Source organism: Takifugu rubripes, chromosome 4 (assembly GCF_901000725.2).
Source record: "Takifugu rubripes chromosome 4, fTakRub1.2, whole genome shotgun sequence".
Lineage (NCBI taxonomy): Eukaryota > Metazoa > Chordata > Actinopteri > Tetraodontiformes > Tetraodontidae > Takifugu > Takifugu rubripes.
Genome location: NC_042288.1, coordinates 1,632,892 through 1,654,614, shown reverse-complemented (window position 1 = coordinate 1,654,614; position 21,723 = coordinate 1,632,892). Strand labels below are relative to the sequence as shown.

The window sequence follows — 21,723 nt, the reverse complement described above, 5'->3', positions numbered from 1 at the left end:
TCTGCCGTGGATCTGCGCCGATAATTAGACAAAGCTGGGGAAGACGTGCACGTTGTGCGTGTGCCAGCAGCTCGGGACTTAATTCTAGCGGCGAGCTGTCATATGTTTAAACCTTCCTTTAGTCTCGTCGCATTAATTAAGCTTTTTTTTTAAAAATCTTTCTTAATGGTGATAAAAAAAGAATCAGGCTGCTGTAAAACCGGATCAATGCGGGCTATAGATCAGGACGGAGATCAGCTGTCAAGGTTTTATTGGCTGTTTCACTGTCGTCACCTCCTCCACCCCTCTGTGCATCCATCATGGAAAAGGTGGACAGCAAACTTCTCCTCCTTCAGTTCTTTTGGGAGTTCAGGAAACACTCCTATTTGGACCGGAGGGATGGTCGATGGCGCAGACATCCAGCTGACCTTCATCCAGAAGCCTCGGAGCTTCGTCCTGTGGACGCGGGTTCGTGTCCTGTGGTAAATTACAGTGGCAGGTGGTGCTTCACAGAGGGAAACTGTGTTAAACAAGGAAATGGGAGACGTTTGCTCACCTGAAGGAAGGAAAATATCCTATGTTACAATAGAAATGGGATGAATCACCAAGCAAACACTAATAGCTGAGCTGGGCAGATCCAGATCCAAACCCATAGATCCTCCCATCAGCATGCAGGAGCCCAGCATCCCCCAGAAGTCCCACTGACTCCCAGAGATGCTAACCACCGGAGCTAAGAGCTAATTCTGAGTCCTCACACGTGTTCTAGCACCTTCAATGACATGTAAACACAATCGCACGTATTGGACCATTTACTTTGGAGACGTACCCCATAATAAAATGCCAACCGGCGTGATTACAGCGATGCTACTGGTTTGTGCTAACCAGCCATCCAAATGAAGAGCTGTGGGGAACAGCCCGAACTCTTCGGCAGGAGAGCATCTGCTCCGCCGACGTGCTCGTGGAACGTTTGAGCCGTGGCTAAAGTATGACTGGAATGCTACTATCACTTTTGATAGCTGTTATCAGCAACGGTGATCCTCTAAATGGAGGATCAATGGTTCGAGCCCCGCGGTGTCCTTGAGGAGGACTCTGGTTCCTAACGTGTCCACAGTCTTCTGCGTCTCTGAGTTAATGTCCTGCATGTGTGAATGCTGAACCTCGTTCTCAAGGTTAGCCTCTCCTTCTATATCTCTCATTCTGCTGTTTCTACCTTCTTAAGCTAACAGTGGCTCTTTGTCCTTCTGGGGGATCTCAGAGACATTTAACTGATTCGTTTTTAAGCGAGTATGAATGATGGATGATCTCAGACACAAGTCGATGTCATTATTATTTACAAGACCACTGGAAAAAACAATGTTTTTCGAGGTACTGGAAAAAGAAATTAGGTTCTTCCAGGAAAAGATGATTCCTGATCAGAAGAATCCTCAAATTACAGCTTCACATAAGATGCAGGGTTGAAATTTACACTCAACGGCCAATTTAATGGGTCCAACTGTTCAACAATCAGCCAATCGGCCAATCAGACGAGCCCAATCTCAGTCCAGTAGATCCCAGCCGCTCCCGTGTCAATGTGAGGCAAAATCTGTGGGGAATGTGTCCAACACCTGGTGGACAGGTTGGAATGAAGAATGAAGGCGGTTCTGGAGGCTAAAAACTGTCCCACCTGTTACCGACTGAGGAGTTTAACCCTCTTTGCTACAGAAATGGAAGCAGCCTCAGAGCTCTATCGGGAAGGGGAGGGGGGGCGCTGAGAGCACACATCCCATTTAACAGGCGTGCGCGTCTGCTCCTCGTCGATGTGATTTAAGACGCTCTTTTTTCAACATAATTTATTCCCAATGATTCATAACTCCTTGACCATGACATTGTGTGTTCACCCTGTTTTGGCTCATTAATAAAACATAAGGGAGTCTCGCTACACTAGCCCCGGTACGCTCTGTCCCGGGCCACTTCGTACCCACACATTGTCCCCACTGATTAAAGAATGTCCAACCTCTCGTCCCTCACTGATGAGAAAGTATTTTCCGATTATTTTTTTAGCAATAAATTCCAGTATTAGAATCTAGACGATCGTGAAAACAGTGGATCCTTGTGTACTCTGCTGCTGCTAATGCTAATGCTATAGCGGAGAAATGGACCTAAATGCCACATTAACCTTTGAGCTGCTCATGGAGGGATATATTAGAGATCTGTTCAGAGTTGAGAGATGGTGGAGGGGAGGAATAAGGCTGAAGACGTCCAGTCAAAACAATAAATAGAGGTTCTGGTGCTGGACTAGAATAATAGGAACACATAGATGTGCGGGCGTTGAGTGCGGATGAAATGAATAAACAGCTCAGTCATTGTTGAGGGCTTCAAAAGCAGCACGCTGACAGCTGAATAATCCATCTTCTCCCAGCGCTGCAGCTTCTACGCTGCATGAGCACCGACCACTGGAGTGAACTCAACCGTCGCTACTTCTGGAGGAACACGGGAAATCTACCACCGCTTTGAGCCTCCTTGCTAATTCCTGAATGAACATCCAGCTGCAGGTGGCAGATGGCCGTCCCACGTTCGGTTCTCCGGGCACTCCAGATAAGAAACGAAGGATAAACGGAGGCTACGGCTGCTAGGAAACCTTCTCGGAGCCCTCCATCTAAATAAATACAAATGTTTAGTAACTGAGAAACGTATTTAAAGTGGGGATTAAATGAGGTCAGCTTCAAAGCAAAGGTGTCGTGGCCTCCTGCCGTTAAGGCCCCAAACACCTGCCAGCCTGCCCTCCCTGGCAGCTGTGTTGGGGATCCACTTAACTCCGAATTTTAAAAAGCTACCAGGGTACTGGCATGTCGGACTGTGAAGCCCTCTGAGACACCTTCGAAATTCCCGAACTACAATCTGTTGTTTGCATACGAACTCTCCTGGGGTCTCCTGTACAGCCGTAGGAGGCGTCACGTTCCAGTGGCTCTGCACAAAGGATGGAAACACGGAACCGTGCGCGAGCAGAGTCCGGATGTCTGGAATAACGACACGCTGCCGGGCTGGATGGAGCCGGAAACCTGCAAAGGAGCCGACGGTTTTTAGAAAAGCACCTCAAACCCAAGCAGCAGCGCCTCGTCGGGATGAATAAAGAGGGACGGTTATTGCTGGTAGTGGCGAATCCGCACGTCAGAAACGATTCATCTCAGCTCCTATTCGAAGAAATACGGATAGGAATCGGAATACCGGTCAAGCGCGCGTAAAGGCAGATTTGGGATGCTGACACAGGTGCTTTCTGTGATTGCTGGCTTTAACCTGGTTCCTCTCGGTAACTGAGGCACATGAAACGAGTCCTTCTGTCCTGGCTCGTGTGGAGGACGGAGTCGACTTCCTCTGACCTCATTCTCCGTTTCATAGCACCTTTTTCCAAAAATAACACGCAGGCCAAGGTGGGGAAAGGCTGTGAAATAGCTGTAACCTGTTCTTAATTTCTCTCTCTCTCCCTCACACACACACACACACACACACACACACACACACACACACACTGCGATTAGTGATAGTAGGTGACTGAGAATATCCCCAATGAGACATTAACCACTGGCAGATATGTGTATATAAGCAAATTGATCCCAACATGTTTTAGATCTGAGATCAACTCTAATTGGATCCGGATCACAAGGACGCCCAGGTAGGTGCATATTTCGCTCACGTCTGCGGCGCAACGGGCGAATGATTCACGAAGATAACGCTGTGGCCGCAGGTCCGTCGGTTGTTTTGAGGTGCAGAGACTGAGCGCATCGGTTAAAGGGAACCTTAAGCTGAAGCCGATGCTTGTTTAACACCGTTATCTTCGCTCTTAATTGGATTTGGACGTTATCTGAAAACTAGTTTTAATTGGTTTCCACGGGCGATGACGTCTGAGCTGGTTTACAGGCCCCAGACAGGATTTGTTACATCGTTATTCTGCACAACGGCCTCCCAGCACAATTACACACATCCTGTGTGAAGAAGGAGATTATTAACTCTGCATCTATACTCTCTCGCTAACAACTCGTGTTGACTTTACGACGCATGATCCAAATCTTAATCCTCTGCCATCGCTTGCTTGGAGCGTGCCTGAGGACGGCGGCAGCCAAAGGCGACCTGCGGCGCTTCCATCGGGCTTCCCACCGGAGGGCGACGCTGAGCAAGTGTGCCGCGTTTGAATGGCAGAAACCTCAACGGGGTAAAGGGGAGGAGCCACCTCAGGGGCATCGCTCCTGTATTAATCCCGTCTTACCTGCACAGAACCTGGCAACAAACACGGAAACACTCATAGGAAAACAGCGATGGCCGTGATTGGTTTTACCTGCTAGCATCTTTAGCTTCACCTTACTGCTTCCGAGAGAAGTGAGGAATCGACCCTCTGCTAGGTCCCGCCCTAGAACCCCCACTGACCAATCACGAGTTAGCAACCGTAACCTCAGTCGCAGCTGAATCCATGGAAGACGATGAAAAACTACTATGTTGCTCCAAGGAAAGATGCTAACATTAACTAGCATGCAGGTATCAGCTACAAGACAGTAGTGGAATATTAAAAGTTACTAATGTTTTATATATATCTTCTATATCCTTTAATCAAAGCCAGGATATGGGAACAATATCCCAGAAAACATTTGACAGGATTTGAATATTTTTGACTGAAATTGCGGAGAATTACAGGCTTCCGGGAATGAACCAGAAAGTTTGCCAGGCTTAGCAACTGTAACCATGGGGGGTCGATTGTGTTGTGCAAGACACAAACACCACATTTATCCAACTAAAATGGAGTTCTGTCTTTATGGATAGAAATGACAGAAGCACCTCTTCTTTTGGGCTTCCTGTCAGGTGACATCCGATCAGATCTTTGATGTTCCGACATCGGACTGCTGGTCCCAGACCACACTCTGCCATCGGACCATCGGAGCAGACTTCCCACCCTATTGCGTAACCACTCATCCCAATTACGGCAGCCGGCAAGAGGCCAGTAGCTGCAGGCGAGCATCAAGTTGAGCGGAAGAAAGACGGCGAGAGTATGTAACAGAGATGAAAGACAGCCGGAGCCTCAGTATTCAGGGAAGGTAATCAGCCATGTCTCCCCGCGTCTATCTTTATCCTCAACCAAATCGGCCTCGTGCACGTGAGAAGAGCAGTCACGCACACCCTCACACACCAAAAGACAGAAAACCTTTCGGGCTAACGGAGGTGATCGGAAGTCACGCGGCCGTGGACATAAAGGCAACCGCCCCGTGCACGGCCGTACGTGCACACTGAGGATTCGACAGCGCTCAGTCCTGAAAAGGACTCTTTCAAACCGGGGGAAACTCCGAAGTTGCTTTTCTATTTTAGAGTGATTGCTGAGATATTCATTTATATTAGAAAAACACTCGTTTATGGCCCAGATCTTCTTCAGGCCTCCAGTCAGTAAGGTGGAGCCACAGTTCTGTGCCCCCCCCCCCCCCCCCAACAATGAGCAAAGCTCCCGCTGGACAGCGATGCCGTAGCATTCTACTGAGAACCCAGGAGGCGACGCTAATCAAAGGAATCTGCCAAAAAAAAAGCCCGGCGTGCACCTCGGCCTGGACATCAGCCTGACCGGTTGATTACGCCTGTCGCCACATTACCGGGGAATATCGGCCGTTGCCCCGAGAAGCCAACAGATATGGTTTCCACGCCGCTGCTGCATTCATCCAGGTTACAAAGAATGACGCAAACACAGCATAAATACAACGAAGACGTCTGGAGGGGGGACTGGATCGAGTCCATCTCAAGCCTCTTTCTGCAGACATCTTGGAAGGAGCTGCTTAATTTCAAATTGTCCATCCACTTATTCCTAATTGGGATCGTGGGGGTTGCTGGAGCTCAGCCGTCGCACACGTTCACACCCCGAAGATGCTGCTTCGGGGGGAATTTCTACATCATTATCTGGGCTCGGCTCAAAATTCTGCCCGATGAAGCTGTGGCGTGGAGACCTCTGTGATGCTCCACTCTGCGCCTGAATAATTAGAACCCCAGCAAAAATGGCAACGTTCCTGAAAATGTTAAAGGTGTAAAACGTGTTGGCATCATCACTGCATTTAAAAAAATGTCCCTTTGCCTCGTCTGCACGTTCCTGGAGGGGATCTGCGCGTCACAAAGCTGCCCTGGAAGCCCTGAAAATGACTTTTACCTTCCCAAACTGCATTAAAAAGAAATCTGTGTAGAGAAAATAGCACAACAACAGGCCTGTAGCTCATGTCTGGTCGGGAGGTCAAACGTGACGGCCAGCGACAGAACCTGACAATCAGGTCGTCACAGCGGCAACACAACATCTCGGCCTTGGGAATTTCACACCGGAGCCTGGGGGTCGATCCTGTCATCACGTAGATCACATGTTCACACTCCTGCCACAAATATCTCTCAGAAACGCTGACGTACTCGCAGATCTCAGCTTTGAACCAGCGGTGTGATCCACGTGAACCAAAGGACGAAGACGGTGGATAGGAAATAGGCTGAACAGGGCCGAATGGTGGGAAGGATACTAAACACACACACACTCAATAAAACCACCACATCCCTGCAGTGAATTGACCTCATTTATCCAAGTTTTTGGATGGAATTTGGTCGGCGCGTTAATGACAGCAGCTTTGTAAAGAAACAAGTGGATTCCTTCTTCTATTCAGCGACCGTCAACCCACTTCCTGGACAACTTCCTGCCCACGCGATGACAGCAGATCCATAATTGTGTCGAACGCGAATCTCGTCCGTATTCGACGACACAAAGGGCCCATTGATGGGCCGACGCGTCTCATAATGGGAGATGCTACGCTTGTTCTCGGCTCCTCGATGTTTGCTGAAGTAAAAACTGCTGCGTGAAATGTAACTCGTCGTTTTTGAGAAGACACCTTCCTGTGTGATGTGTTTTCAGTAATTATCCTGTAATTACAACCAGCATAAAGTCATAAAGTCAGCATCCATCCAACACCTCAGACCAACCAGCACCAAAGTCTCCTCTTTGGGAAAGACGTGGTTAATGTTGACAGGCACTTTTTAAAGGACATTTGATGTTTGTTTGGATATAGAAGCTAGATCAATGCTTTTTTTGTCTTCCTCTGCATTTATCTTAAGCAAACCAAACTCATTGCTGCATAAAGTGAGACAAAAAAAACCCCAAAAACAAGTTATTGGGTCAACATGTTCAAGCTGATCGGAAATAAACTGCAATTGGGAGAAACTTCCGCGGGTTCTCGACGGCGTAAAGAGGCGAAGTAGGACAGAAAACCAAACTCACCATCTTCCTTCTCATCGAACACGGGTCTCTTCGAAGAACTATTGGCGCCCATCCTCTTCTTCCACTTGCCCCAGTGAAACATTGATGCTCAGATTTCATTCCTCGCCTCCAGAAGAGAAACTACAGCCGTGCGTCGAACACCCTCCCCGAACAACCACAGTCCAAATCAAACATCTTGGGCCAAAATTCCGGCTCCGCTGCGTGCCTTTATTTATCCGCTATTTATTCTTCCGGCATGTACGCGGCGGGGCTGAAAGTCTTCCAAAAACTGGAGGAGGGCGGCGGAACAAATGTGTCGGAGTGTAAAAATACTTCAGTCGGAAACAGTGTTCGCTTTGTTACAGTTGGAGGGGGGGAAACGCGGCACAAGTGTGCGGTTGTCTGCGTTCGCCTGTCAGCCAAAATCGGGAGACTTTGTCGAGGCGGCGAGTCAAAGATGCGTCAAGTTTCCGCTCGTCGCCGGAAATCGTTGCGCTCCTACAAAATAAAAGCCCGAACTAGCCGCAGTAAAAAAGTGTGTGTGTGTGTGTGTGTGTGTGTGTGTGTGTGTGTGTGTGTGTGTGTGTGTGTGTGTGTGTGTGCGTGTGTGTGTGTGTGATTATACCCTTTACTTCTTAGATGTTGCGCATTACGTAACTTTATCTCGATACTAAATTGATATAGATTCCAATTATTAGACTTAAACATAAATACCTTTAATAGCTGGCTTCAGTAACATTATCGTGCGTTGAGAAAACCATTGGTTACCGTTGTAACCATTATTAGGAACGTAGATAGCGATACATGAATGTTAAACTGTTGATGGTTGTATGCCAGGTCAAACTAAAATATCCCAATGATTGCTAGTCGACCTCTAGGAGGAGAAAAAATCATGTTTAAATTGAAAGAAAAATGCAGGAGTGTTGAAAAATAGCGATGCTAAAATATAAAGACGTAAAACCTGCACCTGATTTCAGCGCGGTAGTTAACGATAACCTTTTTATTAGATTATTCTAGTGAAAGGCCAAACCGGAAGTGCTTGCGTTGCCAATGGGGCCACTTTGACGTCGGGGAGAATAACGTGACAGGTCTTGGTCGCTGACTGTAGTCGCAGACGTTGTTTCATGCGGAGCGACCCACGGTGCCACCGCAGACCTGCCTAAGGCGAATGCAGCACTTCCGTAGCGCTTCACACGCACAAAACCGCAGCTATCCTCCAACTTTAGTCGGCTAATCCGCCATATGAAGGATTGCTGGGTGTTGCCCCGGGAACGACAGCACGGATCCCTCACAAATTACTCTATCTCCGCTCTTTATTATTACTTCACCTCCATATGTCCACAGAAGACCACATATATGCAATGTGGAATCCATTAAAACACAGCCTGTGAACTCGCTTCGCTTTGCCAACGCGCTTGCCGTAGCTGCTGCTGGAGTCGTTGCCACGGTTACGACGCCAAACTCGTGATGCGTTTGCGAAACAGTGCAGGTTTCGCACTAGGTTAATTTATGGATGCTAATTACAAAATGTGAGGTAAAACTATCTGCTAACGCATTAGCTGAGGTGGGTTTTGCGGCTTTGAATGCGATTTTAGGGATAATTGCGGAATAATTAATTCGATTTTCCGCCAACCGCTGGTCCAAACATTGAAAGTATTTGTGTACAGCAAATGTTAAACCACCACCTCCGTGTAATGTCCCCCTCGGAGAAGCTGGAGGTTCTAAACACACCGGAGAGGTTGATCGGGAACATTGATCGGGAACATCACACTGGACCCCAGGAGACGGAACCACCGGAGAGCCTGGGCCTGGGCCGGGCCGGCCTGACTCATGTTTCAGACTGTATTTTAAAAAATAGTACGCTAAAGGTCAGTTTAGGTGTCTTTTTTAATGTAATTCTTATTAAATGCTTAAATCCATGTGAAATCTTTGTTTTCGGATTAAAGTATTTGCGCTCTCTTATTGCTTCTGTTCTTCTTGCAGTACTTGTATCTTGAAGGCAACCAGATATCTGACATTCCCGACTCCTTCTTCATCAGTCTGCCCAGATTGTTGTGGCTGGACCTCAGAAACAACCAGATCCCATCACTTCCTGCACAGATTGGCTCACACAGGTTAAGCCGCCCTCTGAAATTTATGCAGATTGATCCAAGGCTCCTCGTTCCATGGATTTCCATGGATGAACCTTTTCCTGTTTAGCTTTTGTTTCAACCCCATCTGTGATTCTTGGTTCTACACAAAGGGGATTCTTCGAGATTAGGGGGGCGCTCATCGTCTCCGCTGTGCTTCTGATCACGCAGGGCTCTAAAAACATTGCTCCTGGAAGGAAATCCCATCACAGAGCTTCCACCAGAGTTGGGTGAGAAATAATTCCAGTTCCTCTTTTGCTGGGTTTGAAGCAGGAACACGCCCTCATGCTGAGATCTCGGTGTGTCTCTGCAGGTCATGTGATCAGCCTCAGCGGCCTGAACCTGCGGTACTGCCCCATCACCTTCCCTCCACCGGACGTTGTGAGCCGGGGGGTCCGGAGCATCCTCCAGTACCTCAGGGGCGCTCTGGCTAAGCGGCCGCTCGGTGTGAGGACGACCCCCCCTCTAGGTGAGTCAAAGACACCTTCACATTGACCAGCTCTGGGGCTGGTTGTCGAGCCTGGAAGCCATCTGCTCCTCTGGTCAAAGGCAGGACAGCGGTTCACAAAAATAGCTGCTTGTCCCTGTACCACTTTACTGGTGTGACTTCTGTTGCCGTGGAGACAGCACTGGGCTGAGAATCTAAACCCTTCCTTTCCCATTGGCCTAGCGCTGTAATATTTTTAGCTGGTGGGAAATGATCGATAACCCCGGCGAGCGTTCGGTCCCAGAGCCGCGTCTGGAAGTAATGGCTGCCCTCCACAGGAGAGGCTGCTGCTGCACAAGCAGGAGTCGAACGCTCCCGTCTCGCCATTCATCTCGCTGCATGGGAGGATATTAACCCAGGCACGACTGCAGTCTCCCGGGGGAACTCACTCTTTATGGGTGTGAACCCCAGGATCACCGTGCACGTCTGGATATATAACTTTCATTTGGTGCATTTGCATGAGCCTTTTCTCTACTCAATTACCCGAGGAGGCAAAAAAGCACCATCCTGAACCTTTATTATAATATCCTGAAGCCCAGATCAAATCATGCATCCCCGTTTCTTTCTAATGTATATTATTGACATAGATTCCATAAATAATCCAGTTGCGATGCCTTACAAGAGGGATATTATGGTCCGGATCAGTTCAGAGATGATGATCGTTGCACAGTTGCCTTGGAGCAACAGGGGTTTGAGGTTTGATTCCAGCTCTGGGTGTTTGATGCTGGGTTCTACCTGTACCTGTGTGGGTTTTCTCCAGGTACTCCAGTTTCCTTCCACAGTCCAAGGTGTGTGTGTGGGTGTGTGTGTGTGTGTGTGTTATCGGACTTGCTACGTACTAAAATACACATTTTACTAACAAATTTAAGAGGGGAAGTGAGGACATTTTAGCCGGTCCTCACAACTTCTAGCACTGTTTGTTAAGACCTGGTTTTAAGGTTGAGGGCAGAATTGGGTTTAGATCCAGGTTAGGGGCTTAATTTGGATGGTTACGACAAGGAGCTGGGTATGTGTTATACCCATGAAAGTCCTCACAAACATAGAAGTACAAGGGTGTGTGTGTGTGTGTGTCCTGCCTGGTGGAGTATTGGCACATTTTGTAGATAAAATTACTGACATTACTCCACCACGAGAGCGCTGAGACACTAATGACTGTGAGAGGCGCAGTATAAATAAAGTTGAATGCGATTGAACTATCGAGTGTCCCCATGACTACTACTCATTTTGTCCTGCCCACATTATTCGTGTCAACTGATAAAAGAAACAAACGAGTGCATTTAATCAGAGAATGGCTCGTCCATCAAAACGGGTCATCAGAGGCTGTGCAGGGACTGCAGGGAAGATGGAAAGTTGGTGCTGATGGAGCAGGTTATCAGAAGGAGGCGAGGGAGGGGAGACAAAAGCCCAGTGCATCCTGGGAAATTTCCCAGCAATCTGAACCCAAAGGAGCTTAGCCACGGGCCGACCCGAGCCTGCCCTAAATATAGGCTTTATCAGAAAGGGAAGATTTAAGTATCCCCTTGAATGTCCAGAATCTGCTGCATCCACAGCTGAAGCTGGAGCTGGAGCTTCCTCGATGAAGGTTCTGGGTTCCACCCTCGGGACGATGAGTTCTTAACCATCCTGGGGCTGTTTGCTGCTGCTGGGTCTCCTCCACAGAGTTCCCGGTGGTGGAGAAGCTCCAGCTGTCCGAGTCGATGGAGTCCAGCGGCGAGGAGCAGGAGCCGGTGGAGGAGGAGGAGCTACGCCGGTTCAGGGAGCTCAAACACAAGATGATCCTGCTGGATGAGGCGGAACTGGGCCCAGCCACACCTGCCAACGACAGAGGTCGTTTCCCAGCGACCAACAGGTGAGTAAATTCAGGTGGAAAGTCTTGACGTAAACTCTGGAGGCCAGAAAGCAGTCTGATGTATGCGGGAGCTGGCGTCCCTGGACTTAGCTTAGCTTCGTTTAGCCAAGCTTGAAGATGTTTTGAGGATGATGTGGTGAAGAATCTTTTTTACCTTGTAACTCGTGTGTCAGAACAATTTATTCCTCTATTTAAGCCCCACCGCCCTGCCAAATACGCTGTGCCGGTTGCTATTGGGCATAAATCAGTTCAGGGACTGGAGATATATTAGTTATAGCGCAGTAAAAAGCTGTGGAGCTGTGGAGGAGGGCCAGGTATGTGGCATGCTGCCCTGAAACACAATTACAGAACACTTTCAATCATCAAATATTTTAAAGCAATTTTCCCCGGCTGTTTCCTCTGGGAGCAACAAAGCTGAAAACAGTTTCTCTTCATTTATCTGTCAGGAAAAAGGCTGCGTGCGGGGCTGGTCTCATTCCTGAGCTCCCACTGTTTGGCAGGCTGCGTTTGAAGGAACCGGAGAGGAGACAGACTGTAAAGAAGCTTCCTGAGCCCAGGAGAAGGTGAGCCGTCGCCGCCCGATGGAGGAACCGTCTTTATTTCAACCCCGTTAGCGAGAGTAACTCAACCCGTGTCAGTAACAGTGGAGGTCAAAATCAATGGGATATATGTGTCTAACTGAGCCACAGAAACAACAATATTGATGGCCCCATTTCTGCTCTGGACTCCAGCCTGGAGCTCCTGCTTCCACTTTTCATCACGGCTGAGTTAAAACTCTATAAAAGCGTCTGTGGTGTCCTTCAACGTCCCGTCCTACTTCAGATGCAGCGGGTAAGCGTCTCGCTGGGGGAAGCCAGCGGGGACCTCGAGTCACACCGCGGCAGATGTGTGTATCATCTTCAAACTAGTCGCAGAATTTATTTTAGGATCCCGCAAACGTGAACAAGGTTCCCGCTCACCTGGAGCAGCCACTGAATTCCCCAAACCACCGTTGAAGGAGGTCTTGTTGCATTCTGACTCAGATCTGCGGCAGCGGTGCCGATTGAGGGTTTCCCAGCTCTGCCGCCCGTGCATCCACGTGGGTGTGCATTGTTGTTAAATTGGTCAGTGTGTCTGCTGTGTAAAGAATAATCAATGCCCGCAAACGCTGTGAGGGTCATCAAGGCACAGTCAGCATTTGTCATGGTGGACGTCTATTATGGCCCATTGTTATCTGACCTCCTGGCAGATATCTGGAGACTCTTCACAGCCGCTGCACAGGATCCGAGATTGCACGTGAGAGACAAATTTCCAGCCCCCGGAAGCCTGAAACGCCAAGAAAAGCGGAGGTAAATATGTGTCTGTTCGGCTGGAGCCACAAGAGGGCGGTAGAGCTCCGTCTGAAATCAGGAATCCTGACTAAACATGTGAAAAGAGCACAAGGTGGGATTTTTTTTTATTGCAGGAATTACAAAGAGATTTGACTCCTTTGGTCATGGACAGTGTTGACAGCCCTCCAGAGCAGAAGGCCAGGTAAACGTCCACCATCGCACCTGTGGGCGTCCGAACTCATGTGGGAAATCATCATTATGATTGTGACTCCTTTCAATTCAAAGTTGCAATTTATACACTTGGTAACATGGGTGTGGTTGGACGGGGGGATGGTTAAGATGATATCAAAACATTAGAAGTATAACTTAACTTTAAAGTTAGCGTTTCTACTGACACCTAGTGGAGGAAGTTGGAACACACACACCCCACGTTCTGCTCAGCTTTCTTTTGTTCTTGTTGAGCTGCATTGCTCCTAAATTATTACTACACTGCACCCAAGAAGCACTCTTTGTGCTTCCCTTGATGGAATAAAGCGGGACAGAGGGTGGGACAAACTGCATCGGGGGACATTTTTGCTGTCCTGAGGAGAATCTTTAAACACTCCTCTCCTCTGTGATGGTCTTTTACCTTTGACCCGTGTGTTTCTCCAGATCTGCTCGCGTGCCGGAGCAGCACATCTGCAGCTTTGTTTATGGGATGCAGGAGAGGCGCAGGGGTGCGAGCACACGGCAGATGGCTCTGGCAGAGCGAGGCGTGAAAGAGGTCAGAGCCCACACGTTTTAATTTGCGCGGCCCTTCTCCCATTGATCTCTTCGGCCATTGATCTGAGCCGTTGTTGTTTTGAACGACAGACGAGAGGGTCGCAGGCTCGCGTCCCGCAGAAGAAGAACCGAGGACGTGGAGAACAACCCAGCAGACGCCTGCCGCAGTTTCCTCCCCAGCTGACTCCTGCGGCTCTGCTGCACTCTTAATTGTGAAGACACCTTAAAAATAAAGGTCACAAACTCAGCAACTATACAAACCTGTGATTGTTCTTATTACTCAAAAAAGCCGGAGCCCACGTGGGCAGAAAGCTGGAGGCCGGAATTAGAGGGAACGGCGGGAAAGGTGCCGCGTGGGAGGTGGAAGGACGTCGTCTCAAATCTCCTGGGTGGGCCGTTGGAACGAACCGACCCAGGTCAATCACAAATACTGGAGAAATAATGTTGGATCAGATGTCACCACAACAGAGCGGATTACCTCTATTTCACTGCTTTTTAAAAACGATGACACATTAACCCGGAACATTAAGTCATCTACAATCTCTCAAACGTGCTGCCCAAATTCCCATAATTTATTTGTGGGAAAAGTGTCCCCTGTTGAGATAATTCACCTTTTCCTCGTAAGATGTAGGATTTATCTTTCCAGTTCCACGTCAGAGGGAGATTATTGACCAGTTATATTCGTATATTTGTAACAACCGATTGTCTCGGAATCGATTCCAACCGAACAACCTGACTGTCATTTAGGTTAATTAAAAAAAAACCCGAACTGAATGGATGAAAGAAAAGGTGTGATTAACGGGAACATCAGGGAGGGCAGAGTCGGTTCCGAAGCTCGGGGTGAGCCGGAGAAGGGAGGCCTTTCCTCCGAGCAGCGTTGCTCCTCCAGCATCGACAGCGTGATGTCAGCGGTGGCAGCGCTGTTGTAATTGACTTGGAGGGGGTGATGGCGTCATTTGATGCCCTGGTGTAGCCTCCTGCTCCAATAGCGAAGGCTGACACGGAGCTTTAGCCGACGCGACCGTGGCTCCCTTGGCCGAGAACGAGCACCGCCGCGCCGGACACCACGCCGGGAAACATGGAGGCTGCGGCCGAGGAGCTGCAGGCCGGCTCTCGGGTATCCGTCACTGTCGATCAAATGGTGAACGACACGCTGGTGGTGACGCTTGTGTACCGAGAGCGGAGCTACACGGGGATACTACTCGACTGCAAGAAAAAGTGAGTCTTATTTCTTTCGACGCGACGCTGATTTTATCTGTCAAATTTGGTAGCTAAGGGGAGCTAACGGCTAATGCTAGCCGCTGCTAACAGGGCCTCCATACAAAGACTCGCAGGTTATTGTAGCTGACAGAGCCGCTATCTGCTAACCAGCCGCTACTGGCAAACGATCTTAATGCAGCCGACAATTATTGGATGCAGAACGTTACTCTTTGTCACCGATTAATGACTTTATAGCAACCAAGTGACTGCGCATAAAGAGATTTTGTGTGACTTTCCTGGAACAATGGCTAATGTCAATAGGTCTCACTATAGCTTATTGTTAGCCTTATGGAATACACAAGAGCTAAGTCGTATTCTAAGAAGTGCAGGCCTTAGATTAACATTTTCTTTCAGTTATTCTTGGGTGTATTTACGTGGACAGGTGATTCTGGAGCTTGTCACAGGTTTCTGAAATGATGGTTCACTCTGAGGGGGGGAGAATTAGTCGAGCTGTTCTCAGAATCAGACCTTATTGCTCCTCATATTTTGGTGTGTACACAAACCCAGAATTTCACAATGAGAGATTTGGTAATTCACAAGTTGTGTTTTATCATTCTGCCATAGATGTGTGTGTTTGTGTATGTGTGTTGAGGAGAAACGCACACACTTGTGCTTTCTTCAGGAGATCACCCAATTTGGCCAAGTAACTTGAACAATGCTGTTAAAACTTTTCCCAAATTAAAAAAGGGATGCGTGTCCTGTGTCCTGTCTCGTCTGTCCCTCTTGCCGTGTGTCCCTTACATAAGTCCGCTTGCTCCTAATGCTGCACACCTTAAAACCACTAGCTTCACACTATTTTTAGACAAGCAGAAGCAGAATGTGACCAGCTTTGCCCCTAGGTTTGCAGAGTTATACGTGTAAGTGAACAAGCTCCCGTGAAAAGAAACCCAGCAAAGAGGAACAGTCAGGCATTGATTGGCTTAAAATGGGCCTGTGTGTATTTTGGGCTTTACTGCTGACAGCATTTGACTACCCCCCCCCCCCCCCCCCCCCCCCCCTTCCCAGCTCATGAAAATACATTTCCCGTCATTGTCCCTCATGCATTTTTAAATGTCATCGCCCTGGCCTTTAATTCAGGCAGCTGTCTACATCTAGTCACAGTGCACGAGCCGTAAGACCCGCGCGCTGCGTTCAGCCGGCGCCGCCTGTCCCACGCGGGCCTGCGGGTGCCGCGTCCCATCTGATGAGGGCTAAATTTCCCACTTTAGGGAGCATTTATACAGGTGAGGGGCTCAAACTGCCACCGGGAGACTATTAGTCAGAGGTGTCTGCCGGCGGTCTCTCTGGAGAAGAATCCTAGACTCTCCAAACGCGCGTTAATTGACAACGTCGCCACCCGAGTGGACGCAAAAGGCAAAAACAAAATCAAATCTCCTGGCTCTTTCCCTCCATCTCAGAGTCCCAAGCGATTCATGAGATTGTTTTTGTACAGCCTGATGTTCGGAGGGGGGGGGGGGGGGGGGTTAGCATCCTGTTTCTTTGTCTCGTGTCTCCTGACTAAAGCAAGCCAGCACACTTTTGCACATTAGCCCCTTTTCAAAGCCTCGGTCTGAAGTATAGTGGCCGTTCTTTAGATCTGGGCTGGCCGGCGTTCAAAAACGGAGGGAAAGATCCGACAGTTGTGTATCGTTGTTGCGATTTAAGGCAACGTATCGGCAACCGGCGACGTATCCGGACAGGTGGCGGCGAGCGGCCTCACCGAGTCCAACGAAAACTATTTGATGAGTGTTGCAATCCGACACGGGTCTGAAGCGGCCACGGCGTAAAATCCGAGAAATGTGGCGCGTCGGTGCGACGTTGTAGCCAGTTGTGTAACGAGCACTGTGCTGTTCTGTCTCCTCCTGCAGGACCGGGTTGTTCTGTCTACCGGATTTCACGCCGAAGCCCGGAGACCGCCCCGTGTCAAAAGCGGCCTGCGAGATCCCAGAAGCCGCCAGCGAGCAGCCGCCCCCCAAATCTCCCAGCCACAGACCAAAGGACGAAAACGTGCTCCCTGAAGACGGCGTCCCCGCCGCGCCGCCGCCCTGCCCCCTGCCCACGCCAGTGCCTGCTGGACAGACTCCTTACCCTCCGTACTTTGAAGGTGCCCCCTTCCCCCAGCCCTTGTGGGTGCGCCACACCTACAGCCAGTGGGTGCCTCAGCCGCCTCCGCGACCAATAAAGAGAAAGAAGAGGCGGACGCGAGAGCCCGGCCGCATGACCATGAGCACCATCCGACTGCGGCCCCGGCAGGTGCTGTGCGAAAAGTGCAAGAACACCCTGAACAGCGACGAGGACAGCAAAGACGGCCTCGGCAGCGGCAAGTCCTCCAGGAAAGAGAACGCGCCGCAGAGCGACGAGGAGGGCGACGAGAAGGACGGCGCCGCCAAGCTTTCGAGGAAAGAGGACGCCGTTACGACCAAGGACAATAAGAGGCGGGAGAACGGCACCAGCAACCTCGACGGGAAGCGCCTCCGAAAGGACAAAAGGGCCGAAGCGGAGGGGGACAAGTTCCCCGGGGGCGACGTCATACCGCACAGTCCCGTGATCAAGATCTCCTACAGTACTCCGCAGGGCAAGGGGGAGGTCATGAAGATCCCCTCCAGGGTCCACGGCTCGGTCAAACCCTTCTGCCCCAAACAGCTGGTTCAGAACGGCCTCGGGGACCACGGAAGCTCCACCAAGGAGCAGCAGCACATTTTGGACGCCACGCGCTCCGGCCTCACCGTGTCCATTCCCAAACTTAAACTAACCCGACCCTTCACGACCGTGGGCCAGGACCTGCCGTCGCCAAAGATCCGTTTAAGACCCCCCGAGAGGGACGGCGAGGACAGCGTGGTGGAGTACGCGGCGGAACTGGTAGACGGCGGCCGGAGGAGGAGCCCGAGGATGCCCGGCCCCTGCCTCCCCCACTCGGAAGATTCTGGGGAGGGCAAAAACTCCCTGGAGTTGTGGTCGGGCAGTTCGGGAGAGGAGGCGGAGCGCAGTCACAGCGACCTCACTCTTCTTATCAATTTTCGGAAACGCAAAGCGGACTCGTCCAGCCTGTCGGTCTGTAGCAGCGACAGCCTGGACGAGTCCAAGTCCTTCAGCTCCGACGGCACCTCGCCGGAGCTGTGCGACCTGGCCCCCGGGGAGGACCTCTCTGTCACCTCGTCCTCCGTCCCCTCGCGGGAAGACTCAAAGACGGTGCCGCCGCTGACGGTGCGGCTCCACACCCGGAGCATGACCAAGTGCGTGACGGAGGAGGGGCACGCCGTGGCGGTGGGCGACATCGTGTGGGGGAAGATCCACGGCTTCCCCTGGTGGCCGGCGCGCGTCCTCAGCATCAGCGGCGCCCGCAAACAGGAGACGGCCAGCTGCGAGGCCCAGTGGCCCCAGGCCAAAGTGGCCTGGTTCGGGTCGCCCACCACCTCCCAGCTGTCCGTGGCCAAACTGTCGCCCTTCAGAGAGCTCTTCAGGTCCCGCTTCAACCGCAAGAAGAAAGGGATGTACCGCCGGGCCATCCTGGAGGCAGCCAAGGCCGTGGGCCACATGAGTCCGGAGATCACGTCGCTGCTGTCCCACTGCGACACGTAGGTCAGTTCAGCGAGCCTTCGCGGGCACCACGGGCGCCCCCGTAGCGTGGCGGCTAGCCGCATTAGCAGCGTTAGCAGCATTAGCACGTCTGGAACGGTAGCAGACAACATTCCAGACCAGGGCGAATTCCCAATTAACATCTTGGAGCTGTTTGGGAGAAGCTGAGTGGCCCGTTTTTCCCGCTCGGGAGTCATTTATTCACACCGGAGTCTCGTCCCCCCGCACGCTCCGGCTCCAGCAACTCCCACGGAAGCTTTCCCGCTTATTGCTCCAACCATGGCCCGCTAGGATGAGGAGCGCCTAGTTAATGAGAGCAGGATCCACCCTGACCTGTGCCACCCAAACATAACGTGTCTTGCACGGGGGGGTGGGGTCTTTAAATAAGCTTTCCATCGCCGCCGGTACCTGTTAACAGCAGGAATTAGTATTCTGTCTAGTCTTTTAATCCAGATTAGGATTCATGAAGTCAGTTCAAGACATGAATTCATTCTCAGAGGAGCCGTCTAAACATTTATTACATGTAATAACAGATAATAATACCCTATAGGCCGGCTTAAATGGGGGCTTTGATGTTCGGCGGCGTGGGAATGAATCATCTGATCTTGGAAAAGGTTGAACGCGGATCCCAGATGAGCTCCCGACACGTTAACACTTCCATTGTTTATGTGGCCGTCATGAAGCCGACCTGGAGGAAAGGGCCGAGAATCTCAAGGTTGCCGAGGGGAACCGGTTTCGTGCTGGCGGGGGGGGGCAGGAGTATTTGAATTGATTCCACTCTTTGGAGTCAACGTGCAAGGCGGGGGCCCCTTGGGCCACTCCGAACCATCAAATTTGATGATGTTAGTGTTTAATCCTCGGGATAAGTTAATGAGCTGTGGGGACGGGAATGTGCAGCAACCTGCTTATTTGCAGGAGTTCTCCTGACGTCGGGGGGGTGGGTGTGTGTGTGTGTGTGGGGGGGGGGCTCCAGCTGCATCTACTCATGAAAGACTTGTGTGTCTGAAGGGGCCCGACAAACATTCACACCCGCTCTTGAGCGGGCTGCTGCTGGGGAGCGCGGCGGCTCCCTCAGATAGCCCGGCTCGCCAGAACCGCCGCTCCCGGTGACCGAGATCAGGTTCTGCGTGAAAGGCTGTTGTGTGTCAGCCGGATCGGCCCCGTTCCTCGCGCTTCCCCGCCGTGCGCGCGCCTTTCCTGTGGAGCTGAGCAGCCTTTTCTTCGGCGCCCGCTCAAAGGTCAAATATTGTCTTGGGTAATCCGATCTATGCGCCCTTTTCCCCAGGCGTGCTGGGTCGCTCAGTCACTTTTGTTGCGTTGAAATCTTCATTACGCGGTTCCAGGTTCTGGCTCCCTGAAGGCTAACGTCCCGACTCTTGGCTTTCCGGGGTTCGCGCACACCTTTCCCGTGGTTTAGTTTACTAGTACCCACGATGGTCGCGCCTAAACGGTGACCAGGGTTTGTCCCGGTGGAGGACGTCCAGGACACACGTGGGGGTTCTGTCCTAGGACGTCCAGGACACACGTGGGGGTTCTGTCCTATAGCTCAGCCTTGGTGCGTGTTTACATCCTTGAGTCGTCATGAATGTGGGTCGTTCAGCAGGTTCTGAGGTCATCGGACAGCTCGGGAGCGCCCCCGCAGGTCCTGCTGACGAAGTGTTCCAGGGCCAGTTTGCTCCCTGTCCTAACGTTCTCCTTCCTCTCTCCTGTCTCTTCAGAGGCTGAGGACCGAACACCGGGTCGGTTCTTCAAAGCTCTAGAACTCTGACATCGAGGAGGGAGCGCGCGAGGTCGCCGCGGCTACCGTTTGTCCGTCGCCGCGAGGTTGGTCGAGAAAAATGGCCGCCGCCGCCGCGGAGGAGCGGGCCAGACATTTCACGGTCACCTCTGAACTCTGTTCGTTCTTTTTTTTTTTTTTCATCTATTTTTTTTTTTTAGATTTAATCATATTTCAATAGAGCTGAATAATGACACTACATGGACCCAAATGTATTTATTATCTATAATGGTTTATTATGACTCAGCGTTTTTGCATCCCCCCCCCCCCTCAATTCTCGCTCTTTCTTCTGAAATGTGAACGGTTTCAGTGGGATTAGGGACATGAGGCCCCCCCCTCCTCAAAAACAAAGCTTTTCAGTGACATTAGTTGGATCTGTGGATCTATTAAATCCCGAGCTGTGTCTCTCGTCCCCTCCGATCACCGCCCCACTTCCCCTCCCGCCTCCCCACCTGACCCCAGAACCGTTATGGTGAATTATTTAAAGCGTCACGTTTAAAAGAAAGAAAGAAAGCACTTTATCTGTACCTTGGTGGCCTGCTGTACCCTCACTGTCCGTCACACTATTGGGAGCTACAGCCCTGACAGGTAGCCGGGGGGTCCAGACGTCCTTGTGGTTGACTATCTATCCATGGCCTTGGAGACAATGCAAATTTTCTATTCCTATTGTTGTTTTGATGTACGATGTGTTCGGGGGACACCGGGCAGATGTTTCTGGACCCCGGTGTCTCCGCTCCTGTGCCACACACTACGAGACATTTCCACTGGAGAAAGAATGGGAGGACGAATGTGTCCCGCGGCCCCTGTCCAGCATCAGTGAAAGCTTTAGGGTTGCTTTGTAACGCGCGGGGGGAGAAACTGAACCAACATGCTGTAAGAATACTGTGAATTCAACTGCTGAGTGCGCCGGAGAAGCGGCCCGCCGCCGGCTTCCACGGCGCCGCCGACCTTTAGGGACCTTTGAGTTGGAATCGGCGCGGTTTGATTCAAAAAGGCCGACTCGGAGAAGCAAAAGGTGCCGGAAAGCGGGAAAGCGAGGAAGCTTCCTGCCTCTGCAGTCGTGGGAGGCCGCGTGTGTGCGTGTGTGCGTGCGCGTGTGTGTGTGTGTGTGTGTGTGTGTTAGACCAGGCGCAAGGAATAATCTGCCCCTCCAACATTCGACTGTTTGCCGCCCGTCAGGCCTGGATAGGTTTCCCGGCAGCCTTGCACAGCGTGGAGCGGACACAACGTTTGCATCCCAGAGAGGAGAAAAACGCCGCCACGGGTTTTCCAGCGTGTGTGTGACCAACATTGCTGTCGACCGTAACGGTCAACGTTATCGGCTACTTGGTTCTTTTTTTTTTTTTTTTTACATGTACTGTACATACAAATAAAATTTAAAGCAATA

The 21,723-nt window shown here is 50.8% G+C and overlaps 3 protein-coding genes across 3 annotated transcripts in view; 2 read left to right on the top strand and 1 right to left on the bottom strand.

Annotated features, from left to right (window-relative positions):
- Positions 1–7,685, bottom strand: part of stk32c (serine/threonine kinase 32C) — a 37,291-nt gene extending 29,606 nt beyond the window's left edge. The window contains 1 exon segment of the mRNA XM_029835580.1: positions 7,229–7,685. Within this exon segment, the coding sequence (XP_029691440.1) occupies positions 7,229–7,310 (82 nt within the window). The 5' untranslated portion in view covers positions 7,311–7,685.
- Positions 7,686–8,350: 665 nt separating this feature from the next.
- On the top strand, positions 8,351–13,998 carry LOC115249610 (leucine-rich repeat-containing protein 27). Its single transcript, XM_029835470.1, has 10 exons — positions 8,351–9,075; positions 9,191–9,321; positions 9,508–9,566; positions 9,650–9,805; positions 11,483–11,672; positions 12,119–12,235; positions 12,901–13,000; positions 13,117–13,184; positions 13,634–13,745; positions 13,835–13,998. The coding sequence occupies exons 1-10, from the start codon at positions 8,878–8,880 to the stop codon at positions 13,952–13,954; spliced, it is 1,251 nt and encodes a 416-aa protein (XP_029691330.1). The 5' UTR covers positions 8,351–8,877; the 3' UTR covers positions 13,955–13,998.
- Positions 13,999–14,604: 606 nt separating this feature from the next.
- pwwp2b (PWWP domain containing 2B) lies at positions 14,605–21,723 on the top strand. Its single transcript, XM_011602853.2, has 3 exons — positions 14,605–14,962; positions 16,852–18,562; positions 20,278–21,723. The coding sequence occupies exons 1-2, from the start codon at positions 14,823–14,825 to the stop codon at positions 18,560–18,562; spliced, it is 1,851 nt and encodes a 616-aa protein (XP_011601155.2). The 5' UTR covers positions 14,605–14,822; the 3' UTR covers positions 20,278–21,723.

Excerpts from the sequence above, each read along its gene's own strand:
- pwwp2b (XM_011602853.2), top strand. The coding sequence starts at position 14,823 with ATGGAGGCTGCGGCCGAGGAGCTGCAGGCCGGCTCTCGGGTATCCGTC. Across the intron at positions 14,963-16,851 it reads CTACTCGACTGCAAGAAAAA|GACCGGGTTGTTCTGTCTAC; the intron begins GTGAGTCTTATT and ends CTCCTCCTGCAG.
- LOC115249610 (XM_029835470.1), top strand. The coding sequence starts at position 8,878 with ATGTTAAACCACCACCTCCGTGTAATGTCCCCCTCGGAGAAGCTGGAG. Across the intron at positions 13,001-13,116 it reads AAACGCCAAGAAAAGCGGAG|GAATTACAAAGAGATTTGAC; the intron begins GTAAATATGTGT and ends TTTTTATTGCAG. Across the intron at positions 13,746-13,834 it reads CAGAGCGAGGCGTGAAAGAG|ACGAGAGGGTCGCAGGCTCG; the intron begins GTCAGAGCCCAC and ends TTTGAACGACAG.